This window comes from Nomascus leucogenys, chromosome 7b (assembly GCF_006542625.1).
Source record: "Nomascus leucogenys isolate Asia chromosome 7b, Asia_NLE_v1, whole genome shotgun sequence".
NCBI lineage: Eukaryota > Metazoa > Chordata > Mammalia > Primates > Hylobatidae > Nomascus > Nomascus leucogenys.
This window is the reverse complement of record NC_044387.1, coordinates 11,135,920-11,155,564: the sequence shown is the minus strand read 5'-3', so window position 1 is coordinate 11,155,564 and position 19,645 is coordinate 11,135,920. Positions and strand designations below refer to the sequence as shown.

The window sequence follows — 19,645 nt, the reverse complement described above, 5'->3', positions numbered from 1 at the left end:
TGGCTAAACTGACCTAACGGGATTCTTGCTGAAGACAAGCCCGGGTAATCAGACACCACCAGGAGTGGAGGATGAGAAACCTGATCAGATATGGAGGTGATCCCATGTGGAGGATGAGGGGTTCTTGCTAAACTGACTTAGGAGGGTTCTTTGCTAAAACTGGATTTTACAAGGAAGTGCATAGGGGGGCTTAATAGAAGATCCAGAAGCCTGACTAAAGTTTGGCAATGCTAAGAATCTTTGTCAGTACATACCCACCTTGAAAACCAGCCATGATGGTACAGCTAATAACATTTACTGATCCCATTGTTTGTATCAGGCACCATTCTAAGCATCTCTTACGCATTCTCTCAGTTAATCTCAACAATAATCCTCCGAGGTAGGTACTATGCTTATTTCTGTTTTCCAGATGAGGGAATAGGCTCAGAAAAGTGAAGCCATTTGTCCAAGGTTACACAGTGAGTGAGGATAAGGAAAGCCAAGGCTTCTATCTGCCCCCCAAAATATTTGAATCTGAAATTCAGGATGCTAAACACCATGCTTTCTGAGATTTAATGTATTAGTATGATCAAATCTTAGGGGCAGAGGGTTAAGGACAGTCCAGTTATTCAGTCATATACCCCTATGACTAAGACAAAGCCTAATGTAGGGTGGACTTCGAATAAAGGTGTATTGAATTAATAAATGAAGGAGGCTGGGCGTGGTGGCTCACACCTGTAATCCCAGCACATTGGGAAGCCAAGGCGGGTGAATCATAAGGTCAGGAGCTCGAGACCAGTCTGGCCAACATAGTGAAACCCTGTCTCTACTAAAAATGCAAAAAATTAGCCAGGTGTGGTGATGTGCGCCTGTAATCCCAACTACTCGGGAGGCTGAGGCAGGAGAATCGTGTGAACCTGCGAGGCAGAGGTTGCAGTGAGCTGAGATTGTGCCATTGCACTCCAGCCCGGGCGACAGTGTGAGACTGCACCTCAAAAAATAAATAAATAAATAAATAAATAAATGGAGGAATATTGTCACTGAAAGACCAGTCTGAGCAACATAGTGAGACTTCATCTCTACAAAAAAAAAATTAAGTAAGCTCAGTGGCACGAGGGCACAAGTCTGTAGTCCCAGCTACTGGGGAAGCTGAGGCAGGAAGATGGCTTGAGCCCAGGAGTTCGAGGCTTCAATGAGCTATGATTGCATCACTGCACCTAGCCTGGACAACAGAGCAAGACCCTGTCTCCAAAAAAAAATGATGTAACTTAATGCAATGAAAATCACCTCTTGTATGGATAGTTCTTCAAGGTTTGTTTGTTTGTTTGTTTGGAGACAGAATCTCACTCAGTCACCCAGGCTGGAGTTCAGTGGCGCGATTTCGGCTTACTAGAACTTCTGCCTCCCGGTCAGTTTAGGCGATTCTTGTGCCTCAGCCTCCTGAGTAGCTGGAATTATAGGCACACACCACCACGCCTGGCTAATTTTTGTATTTTTTGTAGAGATAGGGTTTCATCATGTTGGTGAGGCTAGTCTCCAACTCCTCAAGTGATTTACCTGCCTTGGCCTCCCAAAGTGGTGGGATTACAGCATGAGCCACCGTGCCTGGCCTGTTCTGCAAGTTTTGATAAACAATTTTTTTTTTTGAGACGGAGTCTTGCTCTGTCGCCAGGCTGGAGTGCAGTGGCGCGATCTCAGCTCACTGCAACCTCTGCCTCCTGGGGTTCAAGTGATTCCCCTGTCTCAGCCTCTCGAGTAGCTGGGACTACAGGCGTACGCCACCATGCCTAGCTAATTTTTTTTTTTTTTTTTTTTTTTTGAGACAGAGTCTCACTCTGTCACCTGGGCTGGAATGCAGTGGTTCGATCTCGGCTGACTGCAACCTCCGCCTCCTGGGTTCAAGCGATTCTCCTGCCTCAGCCTCCCAAGTAGCTGGGATTACAGGCCAGGCTTGTCTTGAACTCTTGACCTTGTGATTCACCTGCCTCAGCCTCCCAAAGTGCTGGGATTAGAGGCTTGAGCCACCATGCCCGGCTGCTAATTTTTTGTATTTTAGTAGAGATGGGGTTTCACCATGTTGGCCAGGATGGTCTCAATCTCCTGACCTCGAGATCCGCTCACCTTGGCCTCCCAAAGTGCTGGGATTACAGTCATGAGCCACCACGCCCAGCTGACAAACATTTTTTATTTTACTAATAAGACATGTTTTGTTAATAAAATAAATTAACAATTTTATTAATTGTGTAACTATCCCCATAAACAAGATATGGAATGATTTTATCATGCCTCCAAATTTCCCCGTGCCTCTTAGTAGTAAATCTCTGCCCACCAATCCCCCTGGCAACCACTGATCTTTTTTCTGTCCTTAACAGTTTTGCCTTTGCAAAAATGTCACATAAAGGGAATCCTGCAGTCTCTAGACATTTGAGTCTGGCATCTTTCACTTTGCATAATACATTTGAGGGTCACCCATATTATTGAGTGTATCCACTGTTCGTTGCTTTTTATTCCTGAGTAGTGTTTAATTCCTGAGTAGTGTACCACAGTTTATACCCTCCCAACTTGAGGAGCATTTGGGTTGTTTCCAGGTTTGGGTTATTACAAATAAAACTGCTCCAAATATTTCTGTTCAGGGTTGGGCTCGGTGGCTCATGCCTGTAATCCCAACACTTTGGGAGGCCGAGGTGGGCAGATCACCTGAGGTCAGGAGTTCAAGACCAGCCTGGCCAACGTGGTGAAACCCCATCTCTACTAAAAGTACAAAAATTAGCCAGGCATGGCAGCAGGCACCTGTAATCCCAGTTACTCATGAGGCTGAGGCAGGAAAATCACTTGAACCCAGGAAGCGGAGGTTGCAGTGAGCCAAGATCGTGCCACTGCACTCCAGCCTGGGTGACAGAGCGAGACTCAGTCTCAAAAATAAATAAATAAATAAAAGAAATAAAACTTTTGTACAGGTTTTTCTGTGAGTAAACTTTTCACATTTTTTTTTTTGAGACTTGCCCAGGCTGGAGTGCAGCGGTGCCATCTCGGCTTACTGCAACCTCCACCTCCTGGGTTCAAGTGATTCTCCTGCCTCAGCCTCCCGAGTAGCTGGGATTACAGGCACCCACCACCACGCCCGGCTAATTTTTTTTGTATTTTTAGTAGAGACGGAGTTTCTCCATGTTGGCCAGGCTGTTCTTGAACTCCTGACCTCAAGCGATCCACTGCCTCAGCCTCCCAAAGTGCTGGGATTACAGATGTGAGCCACCGTGCCCAGCCTAGCCATATTAATAGATGTGTAGAAGTATCTCATTCTAATTTTAATTTGTACTTCTCTCTCTCTCTCTTTTTTTAACAGAGTCTCACTCGGTTCCCCAGGCTGAAGTGCACTGGTGCAATCCTGGCTCACTGCAGCCTTGAATTCCTGGGCTCAAGCAATCCTCCAGCCTCAGCTTCCCAAGCAGCTGGGATCACAGGCACACACCACACTCAGCTCATATTTCTGACTAATGATGTTGGGCATCTTTTCTTTTCTTTCTTTTTTTTTTTTTTTTTTTTTTTTTTTTTTTTTTTTTTTTTTTTTTTTGAGACAGAGTCTTGCTCTGTCGCCAAGGCTGGAGTGCAGTGGCACGATCTCGGCTCACTGCAAGCTCCGCCTCCTGGGTTCACGCCATTCTCCTGCCTCAGCCTCCCGAGTAGCTGCAACTACAGGCGCCCACCACTACACCTGGCTTTTTTTTTTTTTTTTTTGTATTTTTAGTAGAGATGGGGTTTCACCGTGTTAGCCAGGATGGTCTCAATCTCCTGACCTCGTGATCCGTCCGTCTCGGCCTCCCAAAGTGCTGGGATTACAGGCGTGAGCCACCACGGATGTTGGGCATCTTTTTATGTGCTGAGTTGTATATCTTCCTTGGTGAGGTGTATAACTATTCAAATCTTTTGCCCATTTTTAAAAAAGTGGGTCCTCTCCTTATTATTGATTTTGAACGTTCTTTATTTGGGATGCAAGTTCTTTAGATCTATGCTTTGCAAATATTTTCTCCCAGACTATCGTTTGTCTTTTCATACGTTCTTTTAACAATGTCTTTTAAAGAGCAGAAGTTCTTAATTTTGATAAAGTCCAGTTTATCAATTGTTTCTTTTATGAATCATGTTCTTCACGATTTCTTTTTTCTTTTTTCTTTGAGACGGAGTCTCTCTCTGTCATCAGGCTGGAGTGCTGTCGCACGATCTCAGCTCACTGCAACCTCCACCTCCTGGGTTCAAGTGATTCTTCTGCCTCAGCCTCCCAAGTAGCTGGGACTACAGGAGCATGCCACCACGCCTGGCTAATTTTTGTATTTTTAGTAGAGACGGGGTTTCACCATGTTGACCAGGATGGTCTCAATCACTTGACCTTGTGATCCACCCGCCTTGGCCTCCCAAAGTGCTGGGATTACAGGCATGAGCCACTGCGCTCGGGCTTCTCTTGTGCTTTCTTCTAAAAGTTTTTTTTTTGTTTTTGTTTTTTGTCGTTGTTTTTTTTTTTTTTTTTTTTTTTTTTGAGACGGAGCCTCGCTCTGTCGCCCAGGCTGGAGTGCAGTGGCGCAATCTCGGCTCACTGCAAGCTCTGCCTCCCAGGTTCACGCCATTCTCCTGCCTCAGCCTCTCCGAGTAGCTGGGACTACAGGCGCCTGACCTCGTGATCCGCCCGCCTCGGCCTCCCAAAGTGCTGGGATTACAAGCATGAGCCACCGCGCCCGGCCAAAAGTTTTATATAGTCATAGTAGACACCTTATAAGTGTGCTGGATTAAATGCAAAAATGTATGTAAAGCCCTTAGCACAAGGCCTGGTAGAGACTAAACAATCAGCTGAGCCTAAGATGGACATTGACTATGTAATTTTTATAAGGAGCACCCTCAGGCCCAGCACACATTTCCTCCACACAGATGTTGTGTCCTGTCATCACAGAATGGCAGGATACCAGAGAAGCAAAAGTCTCCACCCATATCCTCATCCAACCTGCTCCTGGAACCAGTGAAGTAACTGCACACACAGAGAGGCCATAGAGCTACAGGGCAGCAGGAGAGCCAGCCCTAGAAGGTGGCCCTTCCCCTGCAGGGAGCACTCGTCCATCTAGCCTCCGTTTCCATGAAACCTGGAGGTCTAGCCCAAGCTGTGATGGGATGATGGGGACTAGGCTCTGTTTACTGAGCACCTACTGTATGCCAGGCCCTTGGGTAAGGCATTGAATAAGTTAGACAACACCTGGGCCTCGGGAGCTCACAGAATAGCAGCAGAAGAGGCCATGAACAAACGATTGCGTAATTAATTGCTAGATTCAGGAAAGGGGCAATGTTCTGGGGTAGGAGGGGATGGGGAAGAGGAAGTCTCAGCCGCCGCCTCTGTGCCAGGCCCCTCCAGGCTGGGGGTGGGAGGGTGCGCGGGCACAGGGACACACATGACGTCATCGTAAGAGGCAGGGGAAGGGTGGTCCTGGGAGGTGGGGGCTGCTCTGGAGGGCTGTAAGAGAGGGTCATTCACTCGTGGTTCATTCATTCATTTGAGAAATATTCATGCGGCGCCTACTGTGTACCAAGCACCTTCTAAGAAGGACGAACACGGCTCCTGCCCTCTCATTATATTTGGGGCCGACAAAGCGGCAGGAAACAGCTAAACAAATCAAGCATGAAGATGGTTTCAGCAGAGCGGACGGCTCGGAGGGGCTGCGGCCGGGGCAGGGGACCGGGGATGCGGGGCAGGGACACGGCCCACACTCGCTACACACGCACCGCCCTCCCCGCAACACTTTGCAAAGAGGTCACCGCACTGGCTGCGAGCGCGCCCTGCGCCCCGGGCCGCAGTACGCGCGCCCCCGCGCCCGAGGTCGCGCGCCGCCCAGCCCCCCGCCCGCGCCCCGCTAGCTGCGCCCGCCGCGCACGACGCCCCCTCGCGGGAGCCCTGGGCCGCCGGCCGCGCGCGCAGGGGAGGGGGCGGGGGCGCCGCGCACGCGCACGGGCCGGCGGCGCGCGCCAAGCGGGGGGCACCGCGCGGGTGCAGCCACGATGGAAGGGGGTGCGTACGGAGCGGGCAAAGCCGGGGGCGCCTTCGACCCCTACACCCTGGTCCGGCAGCCGCACACCATCCTGCGCGTCGTGTCTTGGGTAAGGAAGGACTGGCCGGCGGCTCCGCCAGGCTGGGGTGGGGGTGTGGGCAAGGGCGGCGCGCCCGGACCGACCCCGACCTCAACGGGCCCCCGGCGGCGGTGCGGCGGTGGGCGAGGAGCTGTCCTGCCTGCGGGGCCCGCTGCCGCCGCTCCTCCTTCCCGGGCCCGGGGCGGGCGGGAGCCCTGGCGCTCGCGGGAGACGCCGCTCCGGCTCCCGGAGCCCTGGTTTCCTGGGGCCCCCGGTTCGTGCGCCCCCCTTCCCGCCCCGATTGCTGTGACCTCCAGGCCGCGGCTATGCAGCTAAAGGCTCGGATTGTGCGCGGCCACCAGGGCGGACTGGGGACCGTGGGGACGGAGCCGGGGTTTAATGTGGCCTTTTTTGGGGGGGTGGGTCAGGGCGTGGACCATCTCGCTGGGGTGCACGCCGCGCCTGCTATGGACGTTGGAGGAGGAGAGGGCAGGGTTCGTATTGCCTAGCCCGGCCCGGCCCGTGTGGAGCGATGAGTCGGGAACTGAGTACCTCTCTTCCACGCGGGAACTGCCTCTCCTTCTCTGCGTGACCTTGGGCTGGGAGCCACCCAGGAAATGTTCTCGAGAAATGAGGACTTCAGTTCCGAGGTGGGGAGTGCCATCTCCTCTCTCATGCCTCAGTTTCCCAATTTATAGACAAGGTGGGAGGAGCCTTCTGGAGGCCCCCTTGGGCTCTGACGTTACATGAACCGATAACACCCCTCCCACTCAGCATGCACCTGGATGCCCAAGGCGGGTGTCCGGGAGAAAGGTCTGCTCCCACAGTGAAGAGGCCAGGGTGGCCTCCAGCCTAGCTGGGGGGCAGGGCCCTCAGTGCAGAGGGCTGAGTGGGGCTCTTGTTCAGACAGGCGGTCAGGGGGAGGATGGGTCAGAGACAGTGAGCACAGAGGGAGGGGTTCAGGTGCCCTGAGTGGCACCCCATGGAAAGAAGCCCTGCTGAGGTCTGGAGAGGGGGTTTCTGGGGCTCCCTGGGGTTGGCTGGCTGTATCCCAGAAACTCCCAGTCGAGGTTCTGGCCTCTGCAGGCCTGGGGCCCATTCCTGGTGGGTTTAGACTAGAAGGGCTTGGACTGAGGATGCTGGGCAGGGGCACTGTCAGGGACCCCAGGGGCTACGCCAAGGCCAGCTGTGACCTCAGCGTGCCCAAGCTTCCTCCTTTCCTTGGTTTTCAGGGTCTGGTTGGTAGGATGGCTTGGGTATGTATCCCTGGCATGCCAAAGATGACCCCATTTAAAGTCTTTTCTTCTCAAATGCCGTCAGATGGGAGCTCTTTGAGGGCAGGAAAGCCCAGTTCCTTTAGCCCTTGTGTCAGTGCCTGCACAGAGCCGGGCACCCCAGCACATCTGTGTTTGTGGCTCTGAATTCATTTATCTTTGCCAGTCTTCTGCTCCCCAGATGCCCCAACAGACCCTTGGCAAAGGTGGGAGCCCTGGGGGGCACCTGCCGGATCAGGCGGGTGGGCTGTGTTCACTGCTTCAGTCTGCCCACCGCTAGGCCTCTGGCCTGGAAGGGCGAAGCCACTGGCTTTGTGAGGGGGCATGAGCATTCTGTCTGCTTGGGTCATTTCTGCCTGTGATGCCTTCATTTAGCAAAGCTTTATTGAATCTGCTGGGCCCTGAGGGAAGGCAGCATGACTCAGAAGCAGCCCTTGTTCTCAGGAAGCCACAGTCCCACTGGGGAGTGAGCCAGGTGCCCCCAGGCAGAGGCCACAAGAGCCAGGAGAGGGGTCTCCCTGCTGTGGAATCAAATTTCATGGTGAAGGTGATGTCAGATTGGGCCTGGTGGGATGAAGGTTTATACATGTGCACATCCAGCGGAGAGGACGTGGAAAGCAGGAGGAAGGATCAGCCCCTCTGAGCACCCATGGGGTGCAAGACCCCACACAGCTACCTAGCTGGTTCCCCAACACTAGAGGAAGCTGAGGCTCAGCGAGCGAGGCCAAGTGCCTGGCCCAAGGTCACTAAGCATGTAAGTGGCAGACGAACATTTGAGCCTAGGTCTTCCTGTCTCCAAAGCATAGTTCTCCCCCTGGGGCAGGGAAGAGTCCAGAATCCTGGAATGTCAGGATTGGAAAGGACACAAAGGTTACCTGGACCAACCAATGCTCAAACGACCCCACGACCTCCCAGCCCTGCTCACACACGTGGATACAAGGTGCTCACTACCTTTGTCGAATCAAGAGGTGTCTGATACAGGCTGATTGACACCTTTAAAAGTAGCTTTTTTTCCTGATCAAAGTAATACCTGCCAATTGTTGGAAAGTATACAAGTTACATGTGATGGTTGCACGGTAGGAATGTACTTACCACCACTGAAATGGTGAAGATGGTAAATTGTATGTTACGTGTGTTTTACCACAACAGAAAAAGTTTGGTGGGGGGTGGTAATCATGTGATGCCACCACTTAGGGAGGGCTACAGTGAATGTGGTGCTGTCTCCTTCTGGTCTTTTCGAAACTGTGTGGCGTGCTGAGCCATTTAAACACATCAGGAGCTGCGGGGGATGCAGCTGGCGCCTGCTCTTGGCCCTCACACCACAGGGCAGAGCAAGCGAAGCCTGAGCTCCAGGACCAGGGTGACCCGTTTATCCTGGTGTGCTGGAACTTCCTGCCTTTAGCATTCTGAGAGGCCCTCAGTCCAGACAAACGGGGACAGTTAGTCACCCTGTCCAGGACTCCTGGACAACCTAGACCGCTACCACAGCCCTGGAGGGGCCCTACCAGCATGCACACGTGGACCTGTGATTGTTTTTTTCTTTTTTTTGAAATGGGGTCTTGCTCTGTTGCCCAGGCTGGAGTACAATGGTGCCATCTCAGCTCATTGCAACCTCCATCTCCCAGGTTCAAGCAACTCTACTGCTGCTGCCTCTCAAGTAGCTGGGATTACAGGCACACACCACCACGCTCAGCTAATTTTTGTATTTTTAGCAGAGATGGGGTTTCACCATGTTGGCCAGGCTGGTCTCAAATTCCTGACCTCAGCTGATCCACCTGCCTTGGCCTCCCAACGTGCTAGGATTACAGGCGTGAGCCACCGCACCTGGCATGGACCTGGGATTTTTGTAAAATTTGTAAAAGGGCCGGGTGCCGTGGCTCACGCTTGTAATCCCAGCACTTTGGGAGGCCGAGGCGGGTGGATCACGAGGTCAGGCGATCGAGACCGCAGTGAAACCCCGTCTCCACTAAAAATACAAAAAATTAGCCGGGCGTGGTGGCGGGCGCCTGTAGTCCCAGCTACTCGGAGAGGCTGAGGCAGGAGAATGGCGTGAACCTGGGGGGCAGAGCTTGCAGTGAGCTGAGACTGCACCACTGCACTCCAGCCTGGGTGACAGAGCAAGACTCTGTCTCAAAAAAAAAAAAAAAAAAAAATTGTAAAAGAAAGATTTTTTTTTTCTGATGCTTTTCCAAAAGAGGGCCCCCAAATCATGTAAGCTTCAGGGCCCCACCAACCTGGACCCATCCTGGAACCCAAGCCCTCCAAGCCTCTGGGTCAGCCTGCACAGAAGCAGGGCCTCCGGGACCTGGCTTGTCTCTTTTTTATTTTTTTAGAGACAGGATCTTGCTGTGTTGCCCAGGCTGGTCTCAGACTCCTGGACTCAAGTGATCCTCCCACCTCAGCCTTCTGAGTAGCTGGAACGACAAGGCGAGGCGTGGGCCACTGCATCCGGCATGGCTTGTCTCTTGACTAAGGCTTTCTCACCTCTTGGTGTCATCGCCCCAGTGGCAGATCAGCTGCCACTCCTGGCACCCCCAGGCCACAGTTGTGACTTTCAGTAAGTGTCCCCTCCCCACCCTCTGTGCCTCAGTCTTCCCACCCAAACTGGGCTGGGCTGGGTCAGAAGTACCTGATCTGTTGCGCAGTGACTGCCGCCTGTCAGTGACTCATTTCTTTGTTCTAAAGCCAGATGGGAAAAAAAGGAGTTACAGCAAGGAGCTAAACTGATTTAATAGAAAGGACCACCTTTTATTTGGAGTTTATATTATTTTTTGCAGGGGGCTAAAAGGGACTATAGGGAATGAATATCAGTGCTGGTAGATGAGTTGTTTTTTTTTTTCTTTTGAGATGGAGTCTTTCTCTGTCGCCCAGGCTAGAGTGCAGTGGCGCAATCTTGGCTCACTGCAACCTCTGCCTCACGGTTTCAAGTGATTCTCCTGCCTCAGCCTCCCAAATAGCTAGGATTACAGGCACCCGCCACCATGCCCAGCTACCTTTTTAATTTTTAGTAGAGACGGGGTTTCACCATCTTGGCCAGGCTGGTCTCAAACTCCTGACCTAGTGATCCACCTGCCTCAGCCTCCCTAAGTGCTGGGATTCCAGGCGTGAGCCACCGTGCCGTCGGTGTTTCTTTAATTCTCTACTTTGACAAAATGAAAATGATAAAATGTTTGAAATGTTGCCATTTTCAGGGTTCATTTTTTAAGGGCTTTGGCCATAATACCACATGGTTTTGTAAGTGGGGTGGGTATCTTCCCCCCCGTTTTACAGATGACAGAATTGAGGCTCAGCCTGGAGAAATGACTTGTGCTAGCTCAAGGCCTGGGCTTGTCAGAGCCTTGGTTTGAACCCGGCCTGCCGGGCTCCACGTTCTATGTACTCCCTGTGGGTTCCCTGCCTAGATCTCCATGGCACCAAGGGGTGGCCTGAGGGGGGTGGCTTTATTCCCCTGGTTTTATCCACCCGCCCCCCACTCCACCCCCCATCATCCCAAGTGAACATTGAATAAAAAAGCTGAACTTGGCCAGGTGAGGTGGCTCACACCTATAATCCCAGCACTTTGGGAGGCCAAGGCGGGCGGATCACTTGAGGTTAGGAGTTCAAGACCATCCTGGCCAACATGGTGAAACCCCATCTCTACTAAAATACAAAAATTAACTGAGCATGCTGGCGGTCGCCTGTTATCTCAGCTACTCAGGAGGCTGAGACAGGAGAATCGCTTGAACCCGGGAGGCAGAGATTGCAGTGAGCTGAGATCGTACCACTGTGCTCCAGCCTGGGTGACAAGAGTGAAACTCCGTCTCAAATGAAAATAAATAAATAAATAGCTGAATGTTTTTTGTAAACACAGCAGTTTCAAGATAAGACCCCTCACCTCCCCCAACCAACTTGCCATGTGCCAGCCATAGAGCCATGGGAAAATTCTGGGACCAGCAGTTCTGGGGGAAGAGGGTCCAGGGTAGAGACAGAACCTCTGGCCAGTTCTGATGTTCATTTGTTCATTCCACAAGTCCCCTGCTCAGTGCCAGCTGAGTGCTCAGTGCCACCCCAAGGCACTCTCGCTCCAGTGACGAGAACAGGATTGAGTGGGAAGCACCATCGCAGAGGCTCGGGTCACTACAAGAAGGAATTCCCAGGGGGTGGACCAGGAGAGGCTTGGATGACAGACTCACATGCTGGACTTCCTCTGAGGGCAGTAGGAAGCTGGAGAGAGGGTCAAGGATATTTCAGAAGCTCCTGTGGAAGCTTGGTTTGGAGAGGGCTCTGTGGCTGGAAATGTGTGGTCACATCCAGCCTGTCCTCTCCCAGTACCGGGCACAGCCCTGTCACCTAGACAGGAAGGTGGGCCCATGGCCCTCATTTGGCATTTGTTGCTGACCACCCTGGAGTCTTTCTCACCTCTTCACCTCCTGTGGCCGGCTCCTCTGCCGCTTCTTCTCTCTCAGGTCTTTCTAGGACAGGGTCAGCTGCAAGGAGACTTCTGGGAGGTGATAGATTTCTGCTGTGTCTTGGGCACTTCCTCATGTCCAGGGACAGCCCAGGGGCGGCCTAGAGAGCCTGAGAAAGCCCAGGGCATCAGGAGCAGAGCCATCAGAGCGGGACCTTGGAAAACCCCCACCTCTTTCAGCCTCAGTTGCCTCATCTGTAACGTGGGATTGGAGGGCCTGGGTTTGGGGAGGCCTCGAGAGCTTATAAAAATGTAAGTTTTGGCCAGGTGCGGACGCTCACGCCTGTAAGCCCAGCACTTTGGGAGGCAGAGGCAGGTGGATCACCTGAGGTCAGGAGTTCGAGACCAGCCTGGCCAATATGGTGAAACCCTATCTCTACTAAAAATACAAAAAATTAGCCAGGCGTGGTGGCACGCGCCTGTAGTCCCAGCTACTTGGGAGGCTGAGGCATGAGAATCACTTAAGCCCAAGAGGTGGAGGTTGCAGTGAGCTGAGATTGCACCATTGCACTCCAGCCTGGGCTAAAAGAGTGAAACTCCATTTGAAAAAAAGAAAAGAAAAAGAAAGAAAGGAAAAGAAAATGCAAGTTATTTTTGTTTGTTTGTTTTTGAGACAGGGTCTCACTCTGTCACCCAGGTTGGAATGCAGTGGCACAATCTCAGCTCACTGCAGCCTCCGCCTTCCAAATTCAAGTGATTCTCCTGCCTCAGACTCCTGAGTAGATGGGATTACAGGTGTCTGCCACCAAACCTGGCTAATTTTTATATTTTTAGTAGAGACGAGGTTGCATCATGTTGGCCAGGCTGGTCTCAAACTCCTAACCTCAAGTGATCCGCCTGCCCGGCTTCCCAAAGTGCTGGGATTACAGGTGTGAGCCACCTCGCCTGGCCTGAATGCAAGTTTAAAAGGCCTGCCGTACCTCTGCTGTGGTGGGTTTTGTTATCCCCTCCTTAGATGAAAAGCTGAGGCCCAGAGAGGTTAACTGGAATCGCTGGGATCAGCAACCATGGCCCCTCCTCTAGGGAGTCCCCAGCCACATGGGGAGTCCCACATGAGCCGCGCGCGCAAAGCTGTTGGGCGGGCCTCAGCCCCAGGGAGAAAAAACAGAGCCTGGGAGAGGAAGGGAAGAGAGGAGGAGAAGCCAGGAGGAGGAGGGAGGGAGGAAGGGAGAGGCAGATGGCAGGGCTGTTGGAGGGAGCCACACTTGGCACCCAGACCGGAAGAACCAGCTGTCAGGTGGGAGGGGAGGCAGGGTAGGTGCTGAGGAGTGCCTTGGCCTGGAGACCTGAGGCTGCGTTCTGCACCCTCTCTGCCAGTGATTGGCTGTGTGACTGGAGCAAGAGGCCCATGCTCTCCTGGCCTTGGTTTCCCCACCTGTCAAATGGGAAAAGGATAGTTGGATTGCTCTGGTGGTTCCCGACCTTTCCACCCTTGAAGAACCCCACTCTTGCTCCTAGTGGACTCCAGGTTGGGAACTTTGGATTCGTCAGTCTTTAAAGAAGTGATGTTGGGGCCAGGCGTGATGGCTCACGCCTGTAATCCCAGCAATTTGGGAGGCCGAGGTGGTTGACTCACTTGAGGTCAGGAGTTTGAGACCAGCCTGGCCAACATGGTGAAACCCTGCCTTTACTAAAAATACAAAAATTAGCCGGGTGTGGTGGTGCCTACGATTATGCTTGTAATCCCAGCTACTCTGGAGGCTGAGGCACGAGAATCACTTGAACCCAGGAGGCGGAGGTTGCAGTGAGCCAAGATCCCACCACTGCATTCCAGCCAGGGCAACAGATCAAGACTGTTTCAAAAAAAAAAATAAAGTGATGTTTGGAGCCATCCCCTCATGCTTTGTGGGGGCCTGCAGCAGAGGGGGCCCTGGGCCCCAGGTCTATGCATGGGAGCAGAGCAGACGGCATCAGCTGGAGCCTGGAAGGGCAGTCATGCACTGTGTTTCTGGGAGAAACGTCCCTTCAGGGATGGAGTTTTGCTCATCCCCCCACTGCTGGTGGAGAAGGGGCCAGGTGAAGGGGACCTGGAGAGAGGGGCGGCTGCGTAGCTGGGGCAGCCCCAAGCTGTCAGACCCAAGCTGCAGTCATGCAGGAGCTTTAACAAGCTGGGGTTCCTCCAGTAGCTCACAGTCCGGGGGGCAAGAGTCCCTGAGCCTTCAGCCCCTCCCAAAATGTCCCTGACACCTTTTGTAAATTGCACCGTAACCTGGCCTCCCCCAGACCCTGCTTCCTGCAGCCTGCTCAGTGGGGGCTGCTTTATCCCTCAGACCCTCTCTCTGCTGGGCCTGGAGGTCGACAGGGTCCTTCTGGTTCCTGAGGCCGCTTCCAGGCCATTGTCCCCCAGCTTTGAATCTCACACCAGCACTGGGTTGCCCACTCCCCTTCATGATGAGCCGGCTCGAGGCCACTTTGCCCGTTCTTCAAAGATGCCCACCCAGGCTGGGCACGGTGGCTCACGCCTGTAATCCCAGCATTTTGGGAGGCCAAGGCGGGCGGATCACGAGGTCAGGATATCAAGACCATCCTGGCTAACACAGCGAAACCCCGTCTCTACTAAAAAAAAATACAAAAAAATTAGCTGGGCGTGGTGGCGGGCACCTGTAGTCCAGCTACCCGGGAGGCTGAGGCAGGAGAATGGCGTGAACCTGGGAGGCAGAGCTTGCAGTGAGCCAAGATTGCGCCACTGCACTCCAGCCTGGGCGACAAAGCGAGACTCTGTCTCAAAAAAAAAAATAAAAAGATGCCCACCCTAGCTCGGTGTCAGCCCTCTCCAGCACTACTCCTGCTCCAGTCCTGGTTATTGGAGTGTCTATTTCTGTGACCCTTTCCACACCTGGCCTCCTCTCCCCGCATGGTCTTGTCTGCCAGCCTCAGCCAACTGTCACCAGCTGGACCCTAGCTAGGCCTGGCCCTGCCTTCCCAGTAGCCTCTCGCACTCCCTGATCCTCTTTCCAGGCGTCTCCTCCAACCCTCCTACCTTTCCACCTCCCTCTCTCTCCCCTGATCCTAGGTCCTTGGGCCTGGGGCCTCTGAACCACTGATCTTCCCCTGTGCACTGGCCCTCACCACCCCTTGGTCCCTCCTGTCCCCCTCCCCACCTCCTAGTGGCCACGTGCTGCAGCTCCAGCCCTTCTGTGCATCACACTCGCCTGGCACAGCTCTGGTTAAATTCAGACCTAGCCATCTTCACACCTGCCCCCCTCCTCTTAGACTATCTCCCCTGTTGTGGTGGCCCAGGCCAGCCTGGCTGCAGCCTCATGAGCCTGTTTCTCTCACCTACTCAAGGACACACGTCCATCAGTTCTCTCTCCCTCTCTCTGTCTCCTCCACCCTCAGTTTCGCCCTCTCTACTCTTGGCTCTTCCGCATCAGCCTGCAAATGTGCGTGATTCCCCATCTCAGGAAGACACTCCCTCACCCATTTATCTGGTCCTTCAGAAGAGTTGTCACCGTCTCCAGGGTTTCTTCTGCGGTCTCCCACACGCACTCCCCACAGGCTCTCTCTCCCCTCCTCGCCATCTTCTCCGGCTCATTCCTGACCTTCACATTGCCAGTCTCATGGCTGACTGTCATTGATGGATCTCTCAGCAGCGTCTGGCAGCCATGAGGGGTTTATGCATCCTCCCTTGAATCCAAACGGCCGCAGAATGTGGACACCCTCACCCCTCTCGTTCTCTCTTTAATATACATGCTGAGCACAGGCCGGATGAGGTCCCTGGTCTGTAGGGAGGACTGACAGTCTAGTGGAGGGAAATGTGGCAGAAACCAGTTAAAATATGGAGGTGAGCACAGACCCCTAGAGAGGGACAGGCAGGTGACACCAGCGTTGAGTCAGCATTGAGAGGGCAGGAGCCAGCCAGGCAGAGAAGGGGGAAGGAGGAACAGCGAGGGCAAAGGCTGAACGGCCTGGCAGAGCAGAGACGAGGCTGTCGCCCCTGCTGAGGTGTACGCTTGGAGGGTGAGAACTGCATCTGTCATAGCCCCAGGACTAGATTGGTTCCAGGCATCTCCTAAGGGCCCCAACTATGGATGGATGTGGCGGGAACTGCACCGATGGGTCTTCCTTCTAGCCACTGTTCTTCAGGTGTCCCACCTGGCCTTTAGGGCCCTGCTCAAATATCACCTCCCTGTGAAGCCTTCCTGGATTCTCCCAACCTTGCGCTCTCCTCCCTGCTTCCCTTGGGCTCTGTGGGGATGACTGACAGAAATCTCAAAGCAGGGAGCTTTCCCCTTCTGTGCCTTTCTTCTCTAGAAGGTGAGGCAGGGCCTGGAACCAGATTATTTCCCTGATGACCTGGAATTTGCACAGCAGGAGAGAAACCAAACAATCTCAGGCATGCAGGGATTGGCAGGGCAGGGGCAGGCACTGGGGTGAGGAAAAGCAGACAGAACTGGATGGTTAACCCCGCCCTTCTTTTTTTTGTGTGAGACAAAGTCTTACTCTGTTGCCCAGGCTGGAGTACAGTGGCACGATCCCAACTCACTGCAACCTCCACCTCCTGGGTTCAACCGATTCTCCTGCCTCAGCCTCCCAAGTAGCTGAGATTACAGGCATCCACCACCATGCCTGGCTAATTTTTTTTGCATTTTTAGTAGAGATGGGGTCTCATCTCACCATGTTGGCCAGGCTGGTCTCGAGCTCCTGACCTCAAGTCATCCACCCGCCTCTGCCTCCCAAAATGCTGGGATTACAGCCGTGAGCCATCACGCCGGGCCAATCCTGCCCTTCTTATCAACTGAGAGACCTCATAGAGCCTCAGTGGCCGCATCTATAAAATGGGTACAACAGTGCCTACCCCAGGAGTCTTGGGGCATGTAAATGAGGTCTAGCCCTGAAGGGCTCTGCAGTGTTTGGTTGGCATTTACACTCCTTTCCAGGTGGGGATGTTGCTCCCCTCTCCCACCTCTTCTCTGCCTCTGAAAGGGCAGAGGTGATAAGACCTGGGGTGAAGAAGGCCCTGGGGGGTACAGGATTATGGGGATGGCGGTCCAGATACTTCTGCCACTGAGAGTAAGGCCCTGGGCCAGTCAAGCGAGCCCTCTCTGAGTCTCCGTTTCCTCCCTTCTCTCCTTTTTTTTTTTTTTTTTTTTTGTAGAGACGAGGCCTCACTATGTTCCCCAGGCTGGTCTCAAACTCCTGGGTTCAAGTGATCCTCCTGCCTCGGCCACCTACATAGCTGGGATTACACTCGTGAGCCACCGTGCCCGGCCAATTTCCCCCTTTTTCATGAGGCTCCAAGGTCCCCTTGAGGTTACTCAACCAGAGGAGAGGAACATGGGGCATTCTGGAGAGAGGGAGGGGCCTGCAGATCACCCAGGCCCGGCCTCAGCACCTTGGGGAGGCAGGGGTCTGCTCGCCCAGGCCCTGCCCAGCGGAGTCCACTCCACCCCCACCACCGAGCACTTGCGGTGACAGCTTGCTGAGATTACATCTAATCCCCAGCGGGTCACTTCCAAGGCTGCACAACCCAGTGTGAGGCAGGGATGGGGGAGGGGCCCGGAGCCCCACCTGCCCCACCCCCGCCTATTCCCCAGAGCGAGACTCTTCAGGAAGCCAAGGGGCTGCTCAACACCCATCATGTGTCCGTGGGGCTTCAGCCGTTTTCCTCACATGACCCTGGGGGGAGGCAAAGCCCTGTTCCTGTGAAGGGGGGCCCTTGGCAGCCTGACTCATTTCTCAAAAGTGTGACCGCTCCCTTCTTCCCTCAGCCTTTCCCCAGGAGGCAGGATGGATGCCTGCACCAGGACAAGGGCAGGAAGGCTGGGTTCAGCTTGTGGGGAGAGGGCTCAGCAGCCCCCTTTTCAGAGAGTGAGCTCCCTGTGCACAGGGGTGTACAAGCGGAGGTGCCAGCCAAGGACGCTCAGGAGGGGATAATTCTCCTGCTCACCCCCCCATGCTGCCTGGGCCTCTCTGACTATCAGACTTGCTGTCTACTCCCCTCGAAGCCTTTCCTGACCCTCTCCCTGGGTTTGGGGGAGAGACATACACCCAACAACTGAACCAACAAATAGGAAAGAAGTTATATTGTGATGTTACCAAGAAAATTAATTGAGGCACTGGAGAATACTTTAGATCTGGAGTCTGGTCTGGAGGGCTTCTCTGGGGAGGTGTCTTTTGTGTTGAGATGTGCATGTTGAGGAGCCAGCTGAAGGAAGATCTGGAGAAATACGGGCATCCCAGGCAGAGGAAAGAGCCGAGTGTGAACGCCCTGAGGCAGGGATGAACTCAGGAGGGCTTGCGAGGAGAGTGTTGGGAAGCTTCAGAGGAAGGCAGGAGCCCTGGGGTTCGGTGGGGGAAGGGCTTTACCTGGGCAGGGGGCGGTGGGTGAGCATCAGTCCAAGAGTCTAGAGCTGGGGGGTGACATGACCTGACTTCGGTTTAAGGGGATTGTCTGGCTGCTGTGAGGGGACAGAGTGTGAGGGTGCAAGTGGACATATGGGCTGCTGTCATTGTCTGGAGAGGGGTGACACTGGCCTGCCCCAGGGTGGAGGGACTTGACAGTTTTGGGAGGAGGTTGAAGCAGCTGGCCCGAATGTCAGACTGGTTGGAGGGGTCGAGTATGAACCCAGGACTGGGGCCCAGCAGCTGGTGCTGGGGAGGCTGAGAGAGGTCACTGGGGAGGCTGAGAGAGCCTGGGGCACTGGAGGAAGGACTCATGGCCCAAGCAGGGGGACCTCAGGGCCATTCTAGGGTGATGGACTTTATCTTCAGTCAGCGGAGGGACTGTTGAGGTTTGGAGTGGGTGATATCCCCCTGGCTGCTGCCTGGGGACTGCCTGGAGGAGGCTGGAGAGGAGGCTGTGGTGGTGTCAGGCACCTGGACATGGGAAGGGGCCAGCTGCCTGGCTGCCTGCACCGCAGGGCAGGGACCAGGGCTCCCCCAAGCCGCCCAGCTCAGGGATGTTCCTGCGCAGGGCGAAGTAGATGGTTCCGTTTGGAGCTGGGAGGACAGAGTGCCGTGGGCTCCAGATGTCATCTCTCTGCAGCTTATCTGGGGAAAGCCAGCATTGTCTAAAGATGTTTAAAACCAGGCCTCTAGGAGGTTCCTGGCAGCGTAACAGTGATCTCAGCCACCCCCATGCTGGCTGGGCACAGCTCACCCTGAGCCTTCGTTAGCCAACGCCCTGCAGTGGGTCCTAGGCACACCCTGGGTAGTCTGTCTGCAGAGGGGAGATACCATCTCCCCTCAAGTGAAGTGGGCCCAGTGCCCTTTTGCACTGCGGGACACAGGGCTCAGGACCAGCTGGCGTGCCTCCTTGGTCTCATGTTGACCTTAGAGTTTGGGATTCTGGAATTCGATCCTTCATGGATAGGCAGCTGGACACCGAGGTCGTGGGTGAGCTAGAGGAGCAGGCCCAGATGTGAGGCAGGTTCCCCATTTACCTGCTGTGGGCCAGCCAGAGGCAGGGCCTCTCTGAGCCTTAGCCTCCCTGACTGTGAAATGCTCTAAGTATAAGACTGCTTTGTGGGGATGATTTGCAGATTTTTATGGGGATTAAAAGAGATGATTTAGGTGCCTTCTTCCATTGGTGCCAGCTCCGGGGAGGCTGTGGGCTGGTTCAGGGTCTCAGGGTGGAAACAGACTTGTAAATAGGTCCCAGCCAGGAGTGCCCAAGGCTCAGGGTGGGAAAGAGTGACCGGGAAGTGGGATGTCCCTGAAGGTGTCTGGGAGTCACTATATCCCAGCAGCGTTCAGAGAGCGAAGAGGAGTTCGCTCCCATTGAAGATGAAGAAGGTAGGAAGGCAGGTGCAGAGTTGTCAGACAGCCTGAGGACACCACCCACCCTCAGCCCTCTGTGGTGGCTGCATAGGGTGGGGAGGGGGACAGATGAGATCAGGGTAGG

General features: G+C 54.0%; 1 protein-coding gene across 4 annotated transcripts in view; it reads left to right on the top strand.

The window, feature by feature from the left end:
• Nucleotides 1-5,929: 5,929 nt before the first annotated feature.
• Nucleotides 5,930-19,645, top strand: part of SYNGR1 (synaptogyrin 1) — a 34,119-nt gene continuing 20,403 nt past the window's right edge. For 3 of the 4 annotated variants that reach the window (XM_030815517.1, XM_030815518.1, XM_030815519.1), the window contains exon 1: nucleotides 5,930-6,108. In XM_030815517.1, coding sequence (XP_030671377.1) covers nucleotides 6,010-6,108 — 99 coding nt within the window. In that variant the 5' untranslated portion in view covers nucleotides 5,930-6,009. The remainder of the gene's footprint in view (nucleotides 6,109-19,645) is intronic. The other variant, XM_003264771.4, reaches the window with a different exon arrangement.